At 43.8% G+C, this 22295-nt stretch overlaps 1 protein-coding gene across 1 annotated transcript in view; it reads left to right on the top strand.

The window, feature by feature from the left end:
• Positions 1 to 12620, top strand: part of RBBP7 (RB binding protein 7, chromatin remodeling factor) — a 44356-nt gene extending 31736 nt beyond the window's left edge. Inside the window, exons 6-12 of the mRNA XM_073615189.1 lie at positions 3555 to 3715; positions 7563 to 7689; positions 9175 to 9252; positions 9650 to 9726; positions 10267 to 10324; positions 10415 to 10525; positions 12343 to 12620. Of these exons, the coding sequence (XP_073471290.1) occupies positions 3555 to 3715; positions 7563 to 7689; positions 9175 to 9252; positions 9650 to 9726; positions 10267 to 10324; positions 10415 to 10525; positions 12343 to 12411 (681 nt within the window). The 3' untranslated portion in view covers positions 12412 to 12620. The remainder of the gene's footprint in view (positions 1 to 3554; positions 3716 to 7562; positions 7690 to 9174; positions 9253 to 9649; positions 9727 to 10266; positions 10325 to 10414; positions 10526 to 12342) is intronic.
• Positions 12621 to 22295: the final 9675 nt, after the last annotated feature.

Below are 22295 nucleotides of genomic sequence, written 5' to 3' on the forward strand. Positions count from 1 at the left end.
GAAGCGTTGCCATTTTTTTAAATGGAGAGGCCGGGCGTGACGTCATAACATCGCTCCCGGCCTCCGATGATCATAGAGACTCCGGCGACCATCTGGTCCGCCAGAAATCTCTAGGATCTACATCCGGCGCCGGCGGATCCGCTCTCTCCGCCTCACCGATCGTAACGGTGAGCCGGAGGGCGGCGGGAGGGGGGGACGTCCCCTCTCGCCTCCTGTAGGAACGATCAAGCGGTGGAACGGCCGCTGTGATCGTTCCTATGGTGTAGAGATTCCCCGGCTGAAACCGGCATTATCTGAATGATGTCTGTAACTACAGGCATCATTCAGATATACCCATCTCAAAGCCCAGGACGTCATATGATGGCGGGCGGGAAGTGGTTAAAGAGGGAAAATTCCACCTTTCCATATTAAAGCGCACTCCACCATGGCTGTTAGTACTTCCTGGGCAGTGCATCACCAAGTCTCCATAGCTCAAATCTGCAAGGCCGCAACTTGATCTTCAGTCCATACATTTACCAGATTCTATCAAGTAGATGTAAAAGGTCAAGAGGCTATCGCCTTTGGGCGCAGTGTACTGCAGACGGCAGTATAAGTCCTCTGGTCTCATGGTGCCCTACTTTTGTTGTCTCCCTCCCTTCAGTTGGCATTGCCATGGGACATCCCACATAGTAAATACTATGGCTCTGTGTCACATAGTTACATAGTAAGGTTGAATAAAGACACCAGTCCATCCAGTTCAACCTGAGTAAGTGTGGGTGTGTGCGTCTACAATTATCCCTATTTTTATTTTAAGGTACTACCCATATAGCGCTGTCAATTTACGTAGTGCTCCACACATACATCGCACACTCACATTGGTCCCTACCTTCAAGGAGCCCACAATCCAAGGTTCCCAACTCACATTCATATACTAGGGCCAATTTTGGACAGAAGCCAATTAACCTACCAGCACCAAAACGTGTGGACTAACTTTCACAAAGGCAAAATATATACTGATTTTGGTCTTTTTTTTTTTTTTTTTTTTTAGTTAGATATGTAGCAGTATAAATTTTGGCCAAAATGTATGAAGAAAAATTACTAATGTTAGAACAAATGAAAAAACTTTTTTTTTTTTTTTTTTTTTGTCTTATAGCGCCAAAAAAAACAAAAAAAAAAAAACCCAGTGGTGATTCCCGTGATGTACGATAAGAAAATGGGATTTTTAAAACAGCTTACCTGTAAAATCCTTTTTCTTTGAAGTACGTCACGGGACACAGAGGTCCCACCCTTCTTGGTATACACGTGTATTGCTTTGTTACAAAACTGAGGTACTCCCAGTAGTGGGAGGGGGTTATATAGGTAGTGGCCTTCTTGTCTTGGGGTTTGCCAGTGTCATCACCTGAAGGTGGCCTATAACCCACATAGTAACTACTATGGCTCTGTGTCCCTGTGATGTACTTCAAAGAAAAGGATTTTACAGGTAAGCTGTTCTAAAAATGTTGTTTTTTTTTATCTATTACAAGGGTGTTTGTAATAGGAATAAGTGACCCAATTTATTTTTTTTGTAAAGGACAGTGTAGGTAAACTTCTTTTTTTTTTTTTTAAATTTTTTGTCCCACCGAGCTTGCGCGCAGAAGCGAACGCATACGTAAGTTGCATCCGCATTTGTATGAAAATTGTGTTCAAACCACACATGTGAGGTATCTCTGCGATTGTTAGCGTGAGCAATAATTCTAGCACCAGACCTCCTGTGTAACTCAAAACTAGTAACCTGTAGAAATGTTTAAACGTCGCCAATGGAGATTTTTAAGTGCCAAAGTTTGTCGCCATTCCACGAGTAGGCGCAATTTTGAAGTGTGGCATGTTTGGTATCAATTTACTCAGCGTAACATCTTTCACAATATAGAAAAAATTGGGCTAACTTTACTGTTTAACTCATATTTTTTTTTCCAAAAAAAATTGTGCTTGTAAGACCGCTGCACAAATACGGTGTGACAAATTATTGCAATGACCGCCATTTTATTTTCTAGGATGTCTGAAAAAAGTTATGTTTGCGGTGGGGGTTCTATGTAATTTTCTAGCAAAAAACCCCGATTTTAACTTGTAAACAACAAATCTCAAAACACAGCTTGGGGCTGAAGTGGTTAAATAGTCTATGGGAGATAGTGCCAGTAGGAGGACTACAAGGACCAGCGTTGCAGAGGAAACCTCATTTATTTCAGTATAAAAACACAAAAAAACTAAGAGCAGAATGTCTAATCTAATAATATAACCACCTTAAGGAGGAGAAAAAACATGTTACAATTTTTTTTGTTAGTGTTATTTGCACTGTTCTGGCTTTTTGTTAAGTAATGAGAGAGGCCGTCAGTACATCAGGTGTGATCAATTTTCAATGATTGGCACCAAAACGTGTGGACTATAACTTTCACAAAGGCAAAATATATACTTTGGTCTTTTTTTTTTTTTTTTTTTTTTTTTTTATTAGATATGTAGCAGTATAAATTTTGACCAAAATGTATGAAGAAAAATTACTAATTTTAGAACCAATGAGATTTTCTTTTTGTTGTTTTTTTTTTTTTGTCTTATAGCGCCAAAAAAAAAAAACCCAGTGGTGATTAAATACCACCAAAAAGCTTTATCTGTGTGAAAAGACAGATTTTGTATGGGGTACAGTGTTGCATGACTGAGTAATTGTCATTCAAAGTGTGGGAGCACTGAAAATGAGAAGGGGGTAAAAGTGCCCTGTAGGCAAGTGGTTAAATGCTCATGCCTGAAGGGGCAGTTTGGTGGAGGATGGAGTGCTGAGGAGGCTGTTGGCCCTTGAGGGTAGCCCCTTGGGTGACTTTGGGGCTCGGGTGCTGGAGGAATCCTCTTACAACACAGAGGAGTCCTGTCCAGAGGCACGGGAGCAAGAGGACAGCAGGAGCCATCTAGCATATCCAGGGGATCTCCAGGAGAAGTCAGCCGGGTGGCTGGTGAGTGACAGTTGGGGAGGACTATGGAAAGTAGCCAGGAGGGCTAGTAAGAAGAGGCAGCTCCAGCCAGGTGGGCTGGCAATGCCTGAATAGGTAGTTCTGGGATCAGTAGCCACAGAAATGTAGCCGGACACTGGATTTTCTCTATACAACCCAAGGGGTCAGATGTTCCTTCCTGTAAGTGGCTTTTGCTTAATCTAAGTCTATTTCTGTCAGATTCATCAGTGTTCCAACTGAGTTTTTCCTTTTTCTGAAAGCTAGTGCTGGAGGAAGAGGATTGTCTATAGACTGTATATAGAGAAGTTGTTCCAAGTCAGGTGGGCATCCCTTTATGTCCTTATTCCCTGTCCAAGTGGACTGCCTCTTGACTCTAGGATACAGTCAATATTTGGTGTGCCTAGCTGTGCAGGGTGGGGGATCCTTATTCACCAGCGGCTCCTTCGTGTGGTGTGCTACAATACAGTAGTGGCTGAACTGGACTGCAAAATGTGTTGGTGATACACAGGTATTTAATGGTTGCCAGTTACATTTTAATTATATTTTTTTTTTTTTACCTTTTTAGGTAGCTTATTGATTTCTAAAATCTTATTCTGTTTTCAGACTGTTTGCTTGTGGGATATAAGTGCTGGACCAAAAGAGGGGAAAATAGTTGATGCTAAAGCCATTTTTACGGGCCACTCGGCAGTGGTAGAAGATGTAGCCTGGCACCTTCTGCATGAATCTTTGTTTGGCTCTGTAGCAGATGATCAGAAGCTCATGATGTAAGTTGTGTGTTTTTTTTATTTATTTTTTCCCCTCTCCATTTTATGTACTTGCACCAACTGAACACTTTATTGGGAACCCAACACTAATGCTGGGGGGAGGAAGACCTCCCTTTGCTACAAAACTGTCAGATGTAAAGTTTGATTATTGGAGTTACAATAGCCTATGTCCGTTCAAAGCAGTCTCCTCGTTCTCCTTTGACCTTTCTTAGCAGGGCATTTCCATTCACAGAACTAGCTGTTCATCAGATGTGCATGGGTGGTTTGAGTGTGTGGGTTTTTTTTTGTTTTTTTTTTTGTTTTTTTGGGGTTTTTTTGTTTGGTTTTCCCCATCATTCTGTGTAAACTTTAGAGACTGGGCAGAAATCTGTATTATTGCTGTTATGGGTAGTGGGGAGAATAAATTTGATTAAAACAATATTACATGCTTGTATGTATTCTCACGTTCACCAGTAATGCCTAAATCAGTATTTAGTAAACTGAACTCCCACTTTACCAGATTCATATGGGCTAATTGAAGATGTAGGTTAAAATTAATGCTATGGCAACCTAAAACTAAGGCAGGAGTAGCTCTGCTGGATGTATAGTTATCTTATCTGGCGGGCCAATAGAAGCATCTGCAGAAGTGGGTATCCCAGGAACAGGGAGAAAGGGGGTATCTTTTGAAGATTTTGGAAGTAGATGAGATTTTAGTGGGATTGGAGGCTCAGGCAGCTAGGTTACCCCGAGTAAAAATCTCTAAACTTTGGCACGATCCAGTGTGGAGGGAAACAAAGTGGTGGGCTTTACTGACACCCCTTTGGAAGTCCCAATCTGGAATAACCCAGCTTTTGATCAGTTAAAGCGGTTGTATAGCCGCACATAAAAAAAAACCTCTGCAAGGCAAAGACATAATGAGCTAGTCTTCCGGGTTCGTGGCTCCGGCGCTGATGATGTCACTCCTGCACATGTGCGAGGGAGTTTTCTTCCCAGCAAGGTCCGGCAGTGACTGCCGAAACTTCAGCCAGGCATTCAGAGCGCATGCGCCTCTGACGTCAGCGGCTGCATGCAAAGGGGGAATATCTCCTAAACCGTATAGGTTTAGGAGATATTAATTTTACCTACAGGTCAGCCTTATAGGCTGACCTGTAGGTAAAAATGTCTAATTTGGGTATACAACCACTTTAAATATATGTATGGACTGTTATTTCTGGAAACGGGCATAGTCACACATAGGCGGTTATATAATTCATTAATTTTAGTATGTATACAGTATAACCTCCCATAAAAATGTTTATAAATATCTACAGCTCCATGTTCTACAGGTGCAACTGGGTAGTCAGAATCCCAAGATGTCGAAGTTCCCCCTTTTTATTGAAGTGTTTAGAGCACAGGGCCCTAAAGGACTGTTAGCCTGCACTTAATGCGAGTAAAGTATAGCTAAGGTATGCAGAACTACAAAGTAAGGGATAAATGGCAGATGATCATCCCGAATATGACAGAAGAGATGGAAAGAGATTTGCTTCATACTTTTGACAGTTTCACCAGCAACTAATGGGCTAATTCAATTTATATGATACATCTGGTATAGCTTAGAGCAAGTAGATTACTTGGAATAGGGCACAAGACCACATTGAACTGTCTGAGATGCCACCAAGAGGGGCAGACTTCTTGCACTTAATGTGGCACACTGATTTCATTTTTAAGGTATTTGAAGCAAGTAATAGAAAAACCTGTCAATTGTATTGGTTAGATCAATTCCATGTACTGCTGAGGTGTGTGTTGGGATTACTGGAGGATGAGATATGGCCAAGACATACTAAGATTCTAATGCAAGAAATGCTATTTTTATCACAGAAGCAAATTGCGGTAAGATGGATGCAAGTGGCACCACCCCCAGTAAATCAATGGATGAAAGCAGTTGATCAAATACTACCCTATAAAAAAAAAAAAAAATGTGTGAGCATAGAGGAGTTACACAATCTAGGTCTAGGATGTATGGATTAATGTTACTTTTTTGTTACTTTTGGATAGGGATGGAAAATAAGTGCTAAATGGTCATCTAGAAGGGGAAAAAGAGGGGCAGACTAGAAAAGGAATGTGTACAAATACAAGGTGTAGATAAATGGTGAACAGTGGCAACCAAGTTAAAGGTTACTAGGGTTGTATGATTTTATTTTAAGAGTTTGAATGAAAGTTTCTCCTTGAACTAAGGGGAGAGAGGGGGAGAGATTTTATCTGCAATTCTGGTGTTTGAAATGTGAAAATTGTGGCAGTAGGACCCTGTGCTACCTGGAAGATTGCTGGTTTATGCCAGATTTTGGAGAGAAAGGCAGAGGCTGCAGGGGGCAGCCAGAGTATGCTTGTCTGCAGGAGGCAGATGTACTTGTTGACAGAGCACTAAGGAGCTGATCAGGAGAGAGCTTAACTCTGGGGAAACTTTTTTGGGTCTGAGGAGCAGACCTAAGGCCCAGGCTAAAGGCCTGAATCCGCCGTATGGCAAGAATGTAAGCCAGGAGGCTAAAGTATTGTGTGCAAGATACAGTAATGGTGGAACTCCCTACGTGGGCTACTGATGTCTTTGTGAACTTTTCCGTGCTTTTAAATGTGGGCTACCAGGCCCTTAAAAATAGTTTTGTACTGGAGTAGTCACTGACAACGCACCTACTGTTTGAGTCTGATAACCCCAATCTTACAACATTAACAAAGTTTCTAACCTCCCTGCTTGATTTTGTACATTTTTGCTGCTAATACATTATTGGATAATTGCATTAATAAGCAGCTGTTGGTAATAAGTGCTTGGAGTGTAACTATAGAGGCAAACTAGGTATAGTTCATCTTTCTGCAGATGAGCATGTCTGCTATGTATATCTTTTACAAAATTGCATTGCATGGTTGTGAGAAATCGTGCGTGGGTTTTTTTCTTGGCAAAAAATAGGGGATCTTTAGATCTCCAAGGGTTTCTTCAGATGTGTACAAGGGAAGTAGTAAAGGTGGGGAATTGAGCTGCTGTATTGCAAATTACTGCCCAGAAATCGTCTACCTAAACAAAGACCTGCAGCCGCTCAGTGCTGTACACATGCTGCGGCTGTGATGCTTTGTCCCGCGCCCCTGCCGCCTTTGTATTGGACGGGTGGTACGGACGCTGAAAGTGACCCATTACAGGTAATGTGACTGTGCCAGAAGCACTAGCAATGAAAGAGGTTGCAGTCAAGTGGTTTGTCCTTTTAAGGATTAAGAGACCTGAAGAGGTGGCATGCCTCCCAGCTGCTTTTCAGAGGCGTCAAGTGCTGCCCCACGTGAGAACTAACCACAAATGATCGAACTACATCTGAAGTTTACATAAAATGGCACAGCTGTTTTTAGGGCCCATCCACATTTGCCTATACAAGAATTCTGGTTGCATTTAGGTGGTGGTCTTCGGCTGTCCTGATTGGCTGGTGTGGGATGGCGTCACTCCTGTGCATTGCCACTGTCATTTATCCTAGCACACTGGCACTGCAGAATGTAAATAGAGCTGTGCGTTTTCAGCAGAGGACTGTAAACGGGCAAGTAAGTGTATTTTATTTGTAGGAGAGACATTGCATGTCTCTTCTGCAATAAAGAGCCTGCCGTTAGCTCTGCCTTTCCTAAATAAATACACACACACACACACACACACACACACACACACACACACACACACACACACACACACACACACACACACACACTTATTTTATTTATTTTTTTAATATAATCTCTCTATATATCTCTATCAATATTATAAACGGTACAAATTCTATAATATGGGTAAGACTTTGGGGGATAGGTTGAAGTCATTGCTGCTTGTGTAATTTATAAACTAGAACCAATTTTATTTTTCTAGTTGGGACACCCGGTCTAATACAACATCAAAACCAAGTCATTCAGTAGACGCGCACACTGCAGAGGTCAACTGTTTGTCCTTCAATCCATACAGTGAGTTTATCCTAGCCACGGGGTCTGCTGATAAGGTTAGTGCCTGATTTTGATTGCAAAAGGTTATTGTGAATTGAACACATCTCTAGAGAATGACAATACAATTTGGGATAGTAGAAACTCTAAGACATGGCTATACACTGCAAATTTTCTTTTCTGTGGTTCCAGGAAAGAAATTTGCACAATTCCCCAATCAACACTGATAGTGCTGACAGGGGAATTTCTCCTACCGAGATTGTATTCTCCCAGTGGATGGGTGGGTGAAGCCGTCCTTGCCAGGGGAAGATCATTATTATCACTAGCAGCTATACCAGCTGCTAGTTATCGTAAGAGAATCAGGCAGGTTTGGTTGTACCTAAGTGGATCAACTTGGTACTTTCAGCCTGCCCATTAACAGTTCGAATCTCAGCTGATTCCTGCTGACCCGGCCAAAATTCGAACCGAGTATGGCCGGTCTAAGGAATAAGTAATTTGGAATGCTACAGCTTGTGTAATTTTTTTTGTGTACATGTGCCAAGCTAACTTTCAGTTGTCAGATGAAAGGGATTGCTTCCACACTCCCTGGCAACATGTAAAATGTCACTTACGGTTTCTGGTGTAACTTTCTCTGGCTGGGGAAGATGCTAATGGCGCACGATCTGCACTTTGTAAGTCTTATTGGAGGGAGAGCAGGTGAGAAATCCTGTTGGGGAGGGGGTTGTGTTTAGACCTGTGATGTCGCATTAAAGAAAACCTGTCACCAAAAAAGCAAAGCTTTTTGAGTTTTTTTTTTTTTTTTTAGTTACTTTAGCCACATTAGATAAAACTCTTCTCTTTAATTGTGACATGAGCAGTATTTTGGAAAAAGGCTCATCTTTACCATGACTAGCAAGCCAGGAATTTTACTTTCAAGTCTTTGCTCCCTGCTAATAATTTTTTTTTTTTTTTTTTTTTTTTTTTAAGACTATGGTCTGAGATTTTATATTTTATGGAAATGTTTGCTATTTTTCAAACTGCAAAAATGTAGTGGTTTTACCGTGAGCTGTCGTGCTTCTACTGCCATTTATTGAACAGGCCATTTTAAAAATTGATATTAAAGTCTTTAAAAAAAGTTATACTTGTGTGCTCTGTACTGCCCCGATCCTCCCCCTTTTTGGGTCCCCCGCCAGCACTTCTGCCCCCAGCACAAGCAGCTTGCGATGGGGGCACCCAAACAGGCATGCTCCCGAGCTGCAGCTCTGCATGTCTGTTCACATGCAGAGCTGTGGCTTAGCCCCTCTCCCTCTACTCTGGCTTAGTGGCTGTGATTGACAGTCAATGGCTTCCGCTGCTGTTTCAGCCAATGAGGCAGAGTCCTCAGAGCCAAGGCACTCGTGCACATCGCTGTTTTGAGAAGGGGCGGTGCGTATGGATGACTGCTGCACATAGGTTTACCTTCATACATAGAATGCATGAAGGTAAAAAACCTTGAGCCTTTAGAACCGCTTTAAATGTCATGAATCCTGCTGATTTAGCCTCCTTTTTTTATGCTTTCTTTTAAGACTGTTGCCCTGTGGGACTTAAGAAATCTAAAACTCAAGCTTCATTCGTTTGAGTCTCATAAAGATGAGATTTTCCAGGTGAGTTTCGCTGTTTTTAGAAGAAATCAGATATCCATAGTTTTAGTAGCACATGTTAATACAGTTTAGTAGCTGCAGAAGGGCAGCTTGTCTCTCTCCATTGTTGCCAAAAGAGCTCTACCGTACAGAAGAGAGAATTTAAGCTGTGAATTTGCCTTTAAACATTGGCGGAGGAGGGAAGTGCAGATCAGTTGTGTGTTTTATTTTTTTTTTATCCCTTTCCTGTTTTATTAAAGATTCAATGGAAATGCTTAGATTTTGTTCTTACTGGCTTGACTTTGCTCTTCATTGCGACACAGACCTGATTTTTCGAGCATTACATTTAGTGATGTTAATTTTTAGGTCTCCATTTTTATTTTATCCTTTTTTTTCTTCTCCTTTTCCTTATTTGGACAAGGTTCACTGGTCACCTCATAATGAAACCATCCTTGCCTCCAGTGGTACCGATCGCAGGCTGAATGTCTGGGATTTGAGGTAAGGTTTTTACTAGTCACAATTCAGATTAAAAGGTCAATCCACTATTTGACTTTAGTTGTCAAGTGGCTTAAAGGAGGACTGAAAAAAAAAAAAATATATATATATATTTATATTTCTCCCCCAGGGATCTTCCCATGAAGTATGCACAGGATATTTTATTATTATTATTGCACATTTATCTTCCAAAATGCTCTCGCACTAGCGATGCAACATTCACAATCTCTCGTCACTCAGTCACCACTGACCTTTCAGTCCAAAGTCTTCCGCTATCTTGATTGGCTAGCCCAGGATAACAAGTCCCAAACATAGGCACCGGAGTTTTTGTCCTGGCACCCACTGTGGATTGCATGAATTATACAATGAGTCTTCGGCTCAGTGAACAGTTGGAAGAAACTGTTGGTTCCCTACGTCTTTTTACTGTGCTTAAACTTGTGGCTGTATAAAATCAGAAATTTGGTTTTGGTGAACTTTTTTTTATATATGTGGCTTTACAAATGTACTCAAGTTTTCTAATGCTAAATATGTATGTGTCTCTAGTAAAATTGGTGAAGAACAGTCGGCAGAAGATGCTGAGGATGGACCCCCTGAACTTTTGGTAAGCCTAATTTTGTTGACCTGCTTCCTTTTTAAGCCTTTCATGCCATTCTAAACAGCAAATTGCAGCTTTAATTCTTTTTGTTGGTAGTTTATTCATGGTGGGCACACAGCAAAGATCTCGGATTTCAGCTGGAATCCAAATGAACCCTGGGTAATCTGCTCAGTGTCTGAAGATAACATTATGCAAATATGGCAAATGGTGAGTTCAAGCAACTATTTATGTATATAATTTTTCTCATCATCCACTAAAATTTGGTGTATAAATATGTCAAAGTTTATTAGATTATTCTAGAAGATGTTTACATTTAAACTGTCACTAAAGCAATTTTTCCCATTTTTGGACGAAGTGAGGGAGAATTATAACCTCTGTCAGTTTTTTTGCCATCTGTGTCCCGTTGTGGAGATGTCCTATAGCCAAAACAAAGTGAGAGAAAATCTCTTAAGTGTCACCAGAACTAGTGCCTCCGTTGGAAGTTTTCCTCTCTTCCTATTTGTCAATCCAAAACTTGATTTTTTTTTTTTTTTTTTTTACTTTTGATAACGGTAAGCAGAACAAATGGGGTGAATCTCATTAACGGGGGGCACAGATAGCAGTCAAACCAAGCAAGGGGTCTAATCCCTTTCCACTCTACCTGAAGCTAAAAAAAAAAAAAAAATTCCCTAGGCGACTCGAGTGGAAGTTCTCCTCTTCCCCCTCCCTGCTATCTTCTGGGACACGCCGCAGGTCTCAGAAGATTGCCCAGCCATTGATGAGGTGCAGTGCGCAACCGACTGAAGCCGCAAGCTGTCACAGCTGGGGGCCTACACTTGTGATGATGGCGAGGAAGAGAACTTTTAGGAGGGAAGTTTAAGGAAAAAAAAAACTTACATTTAAATGCCCATCAATGCAGCCTCATCAGTGTTCATCTGCAGCCTTGTTAGTGTCAGTGCAGCTTTGCCCCAGTGCAGCCTTGTCAGTGCAGCTTTGCCCCAGTGCAGCCTTGTCAGTGCAGCTTTGCCCCAGTGCAGCCTTGTCAGTGCAGCTTTGCCCCAGTGCAGCCTTGTCAGTGCAGCTTTGCCCCAGTGCAGCCTTGTCAGTGCAGCTTTGCCCCAGTGTCCATGCTTGATCGCCGCCGACAGTAGTTTGTGTTTTAAATATGGCGCCGCGGAGTTCGGAGGGACTCGGCGCCGGTGGAACTGAACGAACGCCGCCGAGATACATAGTCGAGTGTGTTCGGCTTTTTCTGGCGCCGTTCAGTCCCGCCCTATGATGGACATAACACAGGTCCAATGGCGGGACTGGGCGTGACTGAGCGGCGCCGGAAAGAGCCGAATACACTCGACTATGTGTATCTCGGCTCTGTGATTTCGGCGGCGCTCGTTCAGCTCCGCCGAGTCCCTCCGAACTCCGCGGCGCCATATTTAAAACTACGTGTTATGTGAATGTCAGCGGCGATCACCGCCGATAGCTCACAATTAGTGGGTATCAGCGTATAACACGCACCCACGATTTCACCCTGATTTTAAGGGGAAAAAAGTGCGTGTTATACGCCGATAAATACGGTAATTTACACAAGTCTGAGCATGCAATCTCCCACAGCCACCAGCTAGATCAACGATGACTATAGCAATAGGTAAGAGCTTGGATCGTGTGAATGGCAGCTGCTGGGGTGCAGCGTCTGCCATTCACAAAACACAAGCTGACAACAGCACACACTGGAAGCTACTACACTACTCTCTGACAAATTGTGAACTTGTGTTTTTGTGAATGAGTGCTCTTTCTGAGCCCCTGTCATTCCCATAACGCAATCGACCAGCCAACTGATATTGTAATCATCCAAAAGCTTGCAAGAGAAAGTGGGCTAGGTGTTTACCAGGTAGCAGAATGAGCTGTGGGGGGTTCAGCGTCTTCAGCGTTCAGACCACAGCACCGATTTTTAAGAGCACACAGGGTCACTGGGGGGGTTATAACAAGCCTTAGGAATTTTGATGAACTAATGTATGCTTGAGACTGACATTTTACTGTATTAATTGCAGGCTGAAAATATTTACAATGATGAAGAGCCCGATATACAGCCTTCTGAGTTGGAAGCACAAGGTTCATAGATGAATTTTCACCTCAAACTGGCAGATGTTGCCACTTATTGTAAAGGCAGTTGATATTCATCTAAGTTATCTTTGGTTCCTGTGAATGCAACACACTTTGACAGTTTCCATGTATATTGTATTGTAATGACATTGTTTGTACTTGAAACAGGGGTTGTGAAATGGTTGGTGGATCAAGAATCACAATAAAATAAAATATTTTAACTGTGTTCTAAGTTATTCTGTAGCTTTTGAATTATGAATGTTTCTGCATTCTTTATGTCCTCATCTAAGGCTGCGTACACACGATCGGACTTTACGGCATACTCGGTCCGGCGTACCGGATTTCGTCTGACAATTCGATCGTGTGTGGGCTCCAGCGGACTTTGTTTTCTCAAAAGTTTAACGGACTTTGATTTGAAACATTTCAAATCTGTCCGATGGACTTGAGTCTGGTCAAACTCCGCTCGTCTGTATGCTAGTCTGACGGACAAAAAGCGGCGCTAGGGCAGCTATTGGCTACTGGCTATGAACTTCCTTGTTTTAGTCCGGTCGTACGTCATCGCATACAAATCCTTTGGACTTTGGTTGATTGTGTGTAGGCAAGTCCGTTCATTCGAAAAGTCCGTCAAAGTATGCCGGACAAAGTCTGCCATAAAGTCCGCTCGTGTATACGCGGCATAACTGTACTTAATGTGGCAGAATTATTTTCTCACAGGCAGCATTGGTGTAGCAGGATCACTTACAGGCTTACCAGGTGGCTTGTGCCAAAACCATACATTCTAAGCCACATAAACTAGCTCATGGAGGCTGAAGGGCAGAAATGCCGTTCCTAAGATTTTGTGTAGACAGCCCTCAAAGACTAAGTCCCACACTAAGAATAGAGCTGGTTATTTTGGACATAACAGCCATTGATGTCAACAAGGATTTATTAAGTGGCCAGCGAGGAGTGGTGGGGTCTGTGGTAGGGAATTGGCAACTAGAGGCTGGACTATTCACCACTGAAGAAGGGCACACAGAGCCAAGTATGTTCATATTGGCATGTTATGGTGAAGGCACAACTGCACACAACAAATTTTGCTTTACAAATGTCTGTGCATTGTCAGTTGACATCAGCAGTTCAGCTCCAGTTGGGAGCAATTGTAGCTTGGCCAACACCTTGTCTCTAGAGTGAGTAAGGACCTGGTATTTGTATAATCAAGGTAAGCAGAGACCTTTTGGCTATAATGTCTGTTGCTGTGGACATGGGCTTTTTCATTGCAGGAGGAGATGAAAGCATTTTACTCTAAGGCAAGTTCTGAGGTCTAAGCACATGTCTCCTGGCCCTTGCTTGCTTTGAGTTTTGGGGCCTGAAAGATTCAGCACAGGACACTATCCAAGGTTAGGCCTAGGCACTCTCTTCCAGTGATATTTTAAAGGTTGAGAATCCAACCGAATCACTACAATGTTGGATAGGAAGAAAAAAATCCTTTAGCAGGAGATTGTCCAGGTAACCCACACTGGAGGTGATTTTACTAAAACTTGAGCACTCAGCAGCTGATTGGCTAGCATGCACAGCTGTATCAGATTCTAACCGCTTATTCAATTAAGCTTTGACAATAAAACCTGGAAGCTGATTGGTTTCTATACAGGGCTGCACCAGATTTTTTTTTTTTGCATAAATCAGTTTTAGTAAATCTCCTCAAATGTGTATCCCTTTTAATAAAACGGAGCAGAGCTATGTTTGTGGTAAGCACTTTGGCTTGCCTACATAGCTCAGGTTTTCACCAAAGGAAAGGTGCAAATTGGCAATGCTGAGTAACCACAGCATTGGTGAGGAGGAAAATGGGGAATGTGTAACCAAACAGAAAAGGTGATGACCATCTTGGCTGAGTCTTGTGGCAAAGAAGGTAAGATTACATCCTTATTGAGATGGAAAGACCGCTAAAGTCAAAGAACCACTTTGTCATAGTGAAGTACAGGAAAGTGCCACTAATTCTGAAACCCTATGAGCTGACGTAATGACAACCAGGTAAAGCGGGCAACCCGATGTCACAGCTGATGATCGTGGGACTCCAGGTCAGTGAGACCAGGGGGTCCAGTGTAAGTTCACCATACAGATTTTCTGTAATGGTTAACTTATCCTTTTAAATTCTTTTCCTGGCTTTTAGAAGGGTAGGAATAGCAGAATCAGGGACTCCCCTGCCTCTCAAGACTCTGGCTTCAATAGCTATGCAAAGAAGGATGGAAGATAGGCCCTTGCAATAGGTCAGGCCTATCCATTGATGTGTTCACGATGTTTGAATACCATGTTCTCCTGGGGCAATCAATAACATTTAGGCTCCATGCACTGTTTATTTTTTTTTTTCTTCTAGAAATGAAGTGTTATCCTGTGTCTATGTACACTACTTTAGGCTATTAGTGTTTTTGAGCTTCAGCGTCTAGGAGCAAAAAAAATTAAAGTTTTTATATAGCGTTGGACTGTTTTTCCAGCAGAAACGCTCAAACTTTTTGTGTTTTTGTAGTAAAAGGTGGAAAAAAAATAGAATGCTATTACCAGCGGGGGTTTTTTTTTTTTTTTTTTCCCCTCAAAACACTTTAAGGCATTTTTCTGGAGGGGGAAAAAAAAAATCACTCGTCTGGACAGTATCCAGGATATTCTAACTGCTGGGCACGATGCAGGTTTCTGGGTATTGAGAACCCATCCAAACCTCTCAAGTTCATCCACTAAGAGACCCATTGTACTCCAGTAAATGAGCAGATTGCTCCCTCAGAAGCAATTTATCCAAGTACCCCAGAACAGAAACCTCTTGGGTTCATAGCAGGCCCAGAATTGGAAGACATGTCCTTGGTGAATGTTCTGGGGCCTCTGCATAGGCTGAACAGCAGGGCCACAAACTGAAAAAGATGATCCTTCACTGCAAACCGTAGAAACCTCTGGTAAGGAGGAAATATCACGGTATATAGGTACCAATATGCCATTAATGTACCTCTGTTGCAGAAAAATAAAAGCTTTCATTCTTTAGAACAAGGCCTTACTTTTAGCCTGCTGTAGTCCAAAGAAAAAAAAAAAAAACAGGACTTCTAGGTACTGTATGAAGATTTAGGACATGAAAACCAGTAAGACGCAGGGAGCAGTTTATAAGCTGATCTCTAATTAGAGAGCGCACACACCACACCCATCAAATATGATGTGTGTGCATTTGCACAGTGTCCCTGATGCCTCTACAGAAGGGCCTAGGCTGCATGCGGCCTGTGGGTTGGACACCCCTGCTGTAGTGCAAGGGCCTGCCTTATTGGATACAATATACAGTGAAAGGATAGATAGGTCTTGCTATTCCATAGTTCTGGTAAATCTATTAGACATTAGCACAAAGTGGCATCACTTCTGGGGCCATCAAACCCTTTGGACATTGTGCTCCAATTTTAAGGCTCTGGCAGCTCCGATAGCTGCAACTGCTGGCTGCAAAACTGCACCTACAATGGCAAAAGACCCTTTTACTAGAGTGCCTCCAGACACTTGTCAGCATCCCTAAAAACCCAGAATGTCATCCACTAGACTTGCACGGTTCTTGTTGGAAAAAAGAGAGCCACATCCACCAAGGACATAATCCACTTCCTAGTGAATTCATCCTCCATGGGCTATAGCTGAGCAAGCCTGTTCACTGCCAGGTGAGCCCAGAATGCATACAAAACATTTTTAAAGGGTAACTCCACTTTTTGTGGGGAAAACAAAATGGCACATAAAGGAAAAAAAAATAATATAGCAAGTACAACTGAGATACAAGTCCTATTGTAATTAAATGTTATTAAAAAGTACCTTTCCTTTTCAATCTGCAGCCGCTGTAATTTTCTATTAATGCAAAGCAATATGGAGTGCTGTACGCTGAATGTGTACTGACCACTCCTCAAACATTTCCTGCTTAAGTGATTGGCTCACCAATTTTCCCAGAAGTCTACCTAAGATATGAGTTAGATTTCAGGCATCCCCTGCAACAAAATGTAATTTTTGGTGAGATACTTCCAATAGGAACACGTCTAAAGGGATGCAGGCTCAGCAGCTTTGCTCATTAGTGCCCTGCAGCTGCCACAGCTGACTGATAATTATAAAACCACTCCCATTAGACCCACTCAGTACAGAGGCACAGACAAACACATGGATTTCTTCAGAATAACAAAAGGTAGGAATCTGAGACAAAGGTTGTTATAATCCTTGCAATGTGCATAGATCACTGGGGGGGGATGTTTTTTTCCTCAACAAAAGTGGAGTTGCGCTTTAAGGTGAGAATGTACTGTATAGGGATCGACAGGCTCTTGTGGCGGCTGCCATGAATCCAGGGGGCAAACTCAGGAAATGGTAACTGAATCAGTTTGCACCACTTCTGAGACATTTCAGTCTGAGTTAGCCTAGGATCACATTGGAGCGGGTTTGAAATTGTGCGATTTCAACCCGGCAATGCTACTGAAGTTGCAAAAGTAGTACAGAAACTACTTTTGGGAATCAGTGCGGCGCCACAAAGTGGGCGTTGCACCGATTTAGACGGTGCCATTGTTGGCAATAGCTGCCGATTTGACATGTCAAATCGCATGAATGTGAACCTAGGCTTAAATTCTGATCCTGCAGTCTTCATAAAGTCTTCCACCTCCCTATCTTAGGGTATCATCTGCTGCATCATTCTCCACAAGTTTGTTCTCTGTTACTAGGATGAGGAGTGACCAAACCAGTGCATTTCCCAGATAGCTGCTGGTGTACCTGAGAGGGAAAGGGAGTCAGCGCTTAATAGGATAACATTTACCCCAGGGGAAACTGTAGAAGGAGGTCTACGCCCAAGTTTAGCTGCGTTTTATGAAATCTGTGTGCAAAATCATAAGCTGGGTCCCATTGCTTGATGGGGGGGGGGGGGGGAGGAGAATAGTGTGCTTAGTGCACTGTGTGAAACAGTGGACGTGGTTTTCATTGTGGCTGGGGTATGTTTGGGAACCTTAACTAGAGTAGTAAGTAGAGCAGGAGGGGCTGCAAGAGGCATGGTTAACTAAAGCAAAAAGCCTTCCTGTATCCCTAAAATATGCTTATATTACATTACTGTGTCACATGCAAGAGTCTCGCATACATAAAATAAACCTCTGCACAATTTTTTATTTTTTTTTTTAAATAAAATGGGTTCACTACAAATGCATTGTATACACTGAAAATAGTAAGAGAGAACATTTTATCTGAGCCAACTTTACAGACCTTCTTTAAAATAGTCTGGGACTGCTTAAAGTGTTTAACTCCACACTAAGTCTTTTCTTAAAAAAAAATAAAATGATTGTAAATACCATTTTAGGGCAATCCTTCAGGCTAGTCACGTGACTCGCGGCCACTTTACAGCTTCGATACATGGCTACGGCAGGAGGGGCCAAGATGTCCCACTGGTGTCAGCTGGGGAGGTCACGTGGCCACTCAGCCCCTCACACAGAAGCCCCTGGCTTGGAGATGTGAAGCAGCCATGATTCACGTGGCTGGCCTGAAGATGGCCCTAAAGATGTATTTACTATCCTCGTTTTTAGGAAAAAAAACTTACACAGTGTGGTATGCCTACCTATAATAGGAAGGGGTGGCAGTGACTAAGGTGTGTGTGTGGTGTGTGTTTGTTTTTTTTTTTTTTTTTTATTATACTAAAAGCGGTGGGGATGGGGGGTAGAAACAGACAGAGCTGGCAGGGAGGAGGGGGAGAGCTGCAGATGACAGAGGGACATAAACTGACCACGTTTGTCAGGGCTCAGCAGCCCTGATTATTGTGGTCAGCGCAGAGAGGGGGACACAGGAAGTAATGGGATCAGCCAGGTTTTATTTTTTACCGTTTAGAGGGGGGCAGATTACACAGCACAAGCACTGTGCTGTTTAATCCGCTTTAAAATGGTTGTATACCCACGAACAAAAAAAAACCTGCAAGACAAAGGCATAATGAGCTGGTATGCATAGCATACTAGCTTATTATGAATTACCTTAGATCGAAGCCCCTGCCGCGGTCCTCGAACATCGTTCCCGCTGGCGACATCACTCCCGGAGTTATTTCCAGGTATCGTGGGCTGCAGCGCTGTGATTGGGCGGAGCCACGATGTCACTCCCCCGCATTCACATGGAAGCCGCCACTAACTGAAGCAACGGCATGTACATGCCATTGCTTTAGTGCACGTGCCGATGACGTTGGCACATGCAGATACAGGGGATATCTCTTAAACCGTGAAGGTTTAGGTGATATCCAGGGTAGCTGCAGTTAAGCCTTATTTATAGGCTTGCCTGTAGTAAAAAGTGATTTTAAAGGGTTTACAACTACTATAAGGGAACAGGCTCTGAATTTTTTTTTTTTTTGTGCGTTAACACTTTAACCACTTGCCGACTGCCACACGCTGATTTATGTCAGCAGAATGGCATGGGCAGGCAAAAGGGTGTACCCGTACGTCCCTTTTAATTTGCCGCCGGTGGCCCGCGATTGCGGTGAGGAGAGGCAGAACGGTAGTGAGCCCCCCAGTTAGAACACATCCAGGGAACACCCCTTGATTGCCCCCTATTTAACCCCTTCCCTGCCAGTGCCATTTATACAGTAATCAGTGGCTATTTGTAGCTCTGATCGCTGTATAAATGTCAATGGTTACAAAATAGTGTCAAAAGTGTCCGATCTGTCTGCCATAATGTCGCAGTCCCGATAAAAATTGCAGATCGCCACCATTTCTAGTTTAAAAAAAAAATCATAATAAAAATGCCATAAATTACCCCCTATTTTGTAGACGCTATAACTTTTGCGCAAATCAATCCATATACACTTATTGCGATTTTTTTTTTTTTTTTTTTTTTTTTTTTTTTTTATACCAAAAATATGTAGAAGAATACATATCCTAAACTGTGGAAGAAACTTGTTTTTTATATATTTTTCGGGGGATATTTATTATAGCACAAAATATTGCTTTTTTTTTTTCAAAATTGTCCGGTCTTTTTTTTTTATAGTGCAAAAAATAAAAACTGCAGAGGTGATCAAATACCACCAAAAGAGCTCTATTTGTGGGGGGGGAAAGGTAGATTTTGTTTGGGTACAACACCGCGCGACCACGCAATCGTTGGCTAAAGCGACACAGTGCAGAATCGCAAAAAATGCTCTGGTCAGGAACGGGGTAAATCCTTTCGGGGCTGACGTGGTTAAAGAGAAGTCCAGTCTGAGCTTTTTAGGCTGGGCTTCTCCTCTGAGTCACAGGAGTGCAATTAGTTTTGCACTCCTGTGACCTGTTTTCAGTGGAGAGTGGTCTGCTGTCCGCTGACGTCACTACAATCAGTCGAGGCAGTGTGTCACCACGACTTCTGAAGTCTGGATCGGCCAGCTGCCTTGACTGATGGCAGTCTCAGCAAGCCGCTGAGGCGGTCGCTCCCCACCCCTCCACAGCTCAGCGCTCCAATGAGCATGGAGGATCAGAGCAGGAGAGATGCTGGCTGACGGCCAGCATCTCTCCGCTCGGGGAGGAGTGAGAACCAAGCCATTGGTGGTATTCGATGGCTCGGTTCTCAGTGCAGAGATGCCAGGGCTCAGATGCAGCCTCGGTCAGATGCTGCATCCACCTAGGTAAGTATGATTAGCAAGACAATGGCATAATGTGCTAGTATGCATCACATATTAGCACATTATAAAATACCTTAGCATGAAGCCCTTCCAGCGGTACATGCTCACCGCTGAGATGGCTGACATCTTCCCCCGGTGTTTATTACGGGTTCAGTGGCTGGAGCAGCGATGACGTCACTCCCACGCATACGAGCGGGAGCTGCCAGGTCTGGCTCTATAAGCCGGACCTTCAGAGTGCATGTGCCGATGATGTAATCGGCTGCATGCACTCTGAATATCTCTTAACCACTTGCCGACCGCCTCACGTCTATATACGTGAGCAGAATGGCACGGGCAGGCAAAATCACGTACCCATACGTGATTGCCTTCCCGCGGGCGGGGGGTCCGATCGGACAACCCCCCCCCCCCGTGCCAGCGGCGGTCGGCATTTGTCTAGGAGCGATGAGAGACGAGGGAGAGACCATCCGATCGTGGCCCCCCCCTCGCGATCGCTCCCAGCCAATGAGGAACATCCCCTGCCTGTGTATAGTACACACAGGCAGAGGATGTGATGTCATCTCTCCTCGGCTCGGCAGTTTCCGTTCTAGCGCCGAGGAGAGAAGACATGTAAGTGTACACACACACACGCGAACATGCCAGGCACACAAAACACCCCCGATTCTCCCCCCTCCCCCCTCCCTGTAACACTGACACCAATTTTTTTTTTTTCTGATTACTGCAGGGTGTCAGTGACAGTTACTGTGGTAGGACAGTGAGTGTTAGCCCCCTTTTAGATCTAGGGTACCATCCTAACCCCCCCTAATAAAGTTTTTTAACCCCTTGATCACCCCGTCACCAGTGTCACTAAGCGATCATTTTTCTGATCGCTGTATTAGTGTCGCTGGTGACGCTAGTTAGGAACGTAAATATTTAGGTTCGCCGTCAGCGTTTTATAGCGACAGGGACCCCCATATACTATCTAATGTTTTAACCCCTTGATTGCCTCCTAGTTAACCCTTTCACCACTGATCACCGTATAACCGTTACGGGTGACGCTGGTTAGTTGGTTTATTTTTCATAGTGTCAGGGCACCCGCCGTTTATTACCGAATAAAGGTTTAGCCCCCTGATCGCCCGGCGGTGATGTGCGTCGCCCCAGGCAGCGTCAGATTAGCGCCAGTACCGCTAACACCCACGCACGCAGCATACGCCTCCCTTAGTGGTATAGTATCTGAACGCATCAATATCTGATCCGATCAGATCTATACTGGCGTCCCCAGCAGTTTAGGGTTCCCAAAAACGCAGTGTTAGTGGGATCAGCCCAGATACCCGCTAGCACCTGCGTTTTGCCCCTCCGCCCGGCCCAGCCCACCCAAGTGCAGTATCGATCGATCACTGTCACTTACAAAATGCTAAACGCATAACTGCAGCGTTCGCAGAGTCAGGCCTGATCCCTGCGATCGCTAACAGTTTTTTTGGTAGCGTTTCGGTGAACTGGCAAGCACCAGCCCCAGGCAGCGTCAGGTTAGTGCCAGTCGCGCTAACACCCACGCACGCACCGTACACCTTCCTTAGTGGTATAGTATCTGAACGCATCAATATCTGATCCGATCAGATCTATACTAGCGTCCCCAGCAGTTTAGGGTTCCCAAAAACGTAGTGTTAGTGGGATCAGCCCAGATACCTGCTAGCACCTGCGTTTTACCCCTCCGCCCAGCCCACCCAAGTGCAGTATCGATCGATCACTGTCACTTACAAAACACTAAACGCATAGGCCTGATCCCTGCGATTGCTAACAGTTTTTTTGGTAGCTTTTTATTGAACTGGCAAGCGCCAGCGGCCTAGTACACCCCGGTCGTAGTCAAACCAGCACTGCAGTAACACTTGGTGACGTGGCGAGTTCCATAAATGCAGTTCAAGCTGGTGAGGTGGCAAGCACAAGTAGTGTCCCGCTGCCACCAAAAAGACAAACACAGGCCCATAGTACCCTTCCTGCTGCATTCGCCAATCCTAATTGGGAACCCACCACTTCTGCAGCGCCCGTACTTCCCCCATTCACATCCCCAACCAAATGCAGTCGGCTGCATGAGAGGCATTTTTATGTCCTCCCGAGTACCCCTACCCAACGAACCCCCCCAAAAAACATGTTGTGTCTGCACCAAGCGCGGATATAGGCTTGACACCCGCTATTATTGTCCCTCCTGTCCTGACAATCCTGGTCTTTGCATTGGTGAATGTTTTGAACGCTACCATTCACTAGTTGCGTATTAGCGTAGGGTACAGCATTGCACAGACTAGGCACACTTTCACAGGGTCTCCCAAGATGCCATTACATTTTGAGAGACCCGAACCTGGA

This window comes from Aquarana catesbeiana, linkage group LG02 (genome assembly GCF_042186555.1).
Source record: "Aquarana catesbeiana isolate 2022-GZ linkage group LG02, ASM4218655v1, whole genome shotgun sequence".
NCBI classification, from domain to species: domain Eukaryota; kingdom Metazoa; phylum Chordata; class Amphibia; order Anura; family Ranidae; genus Aquarana; species Aquarana catesbeiana.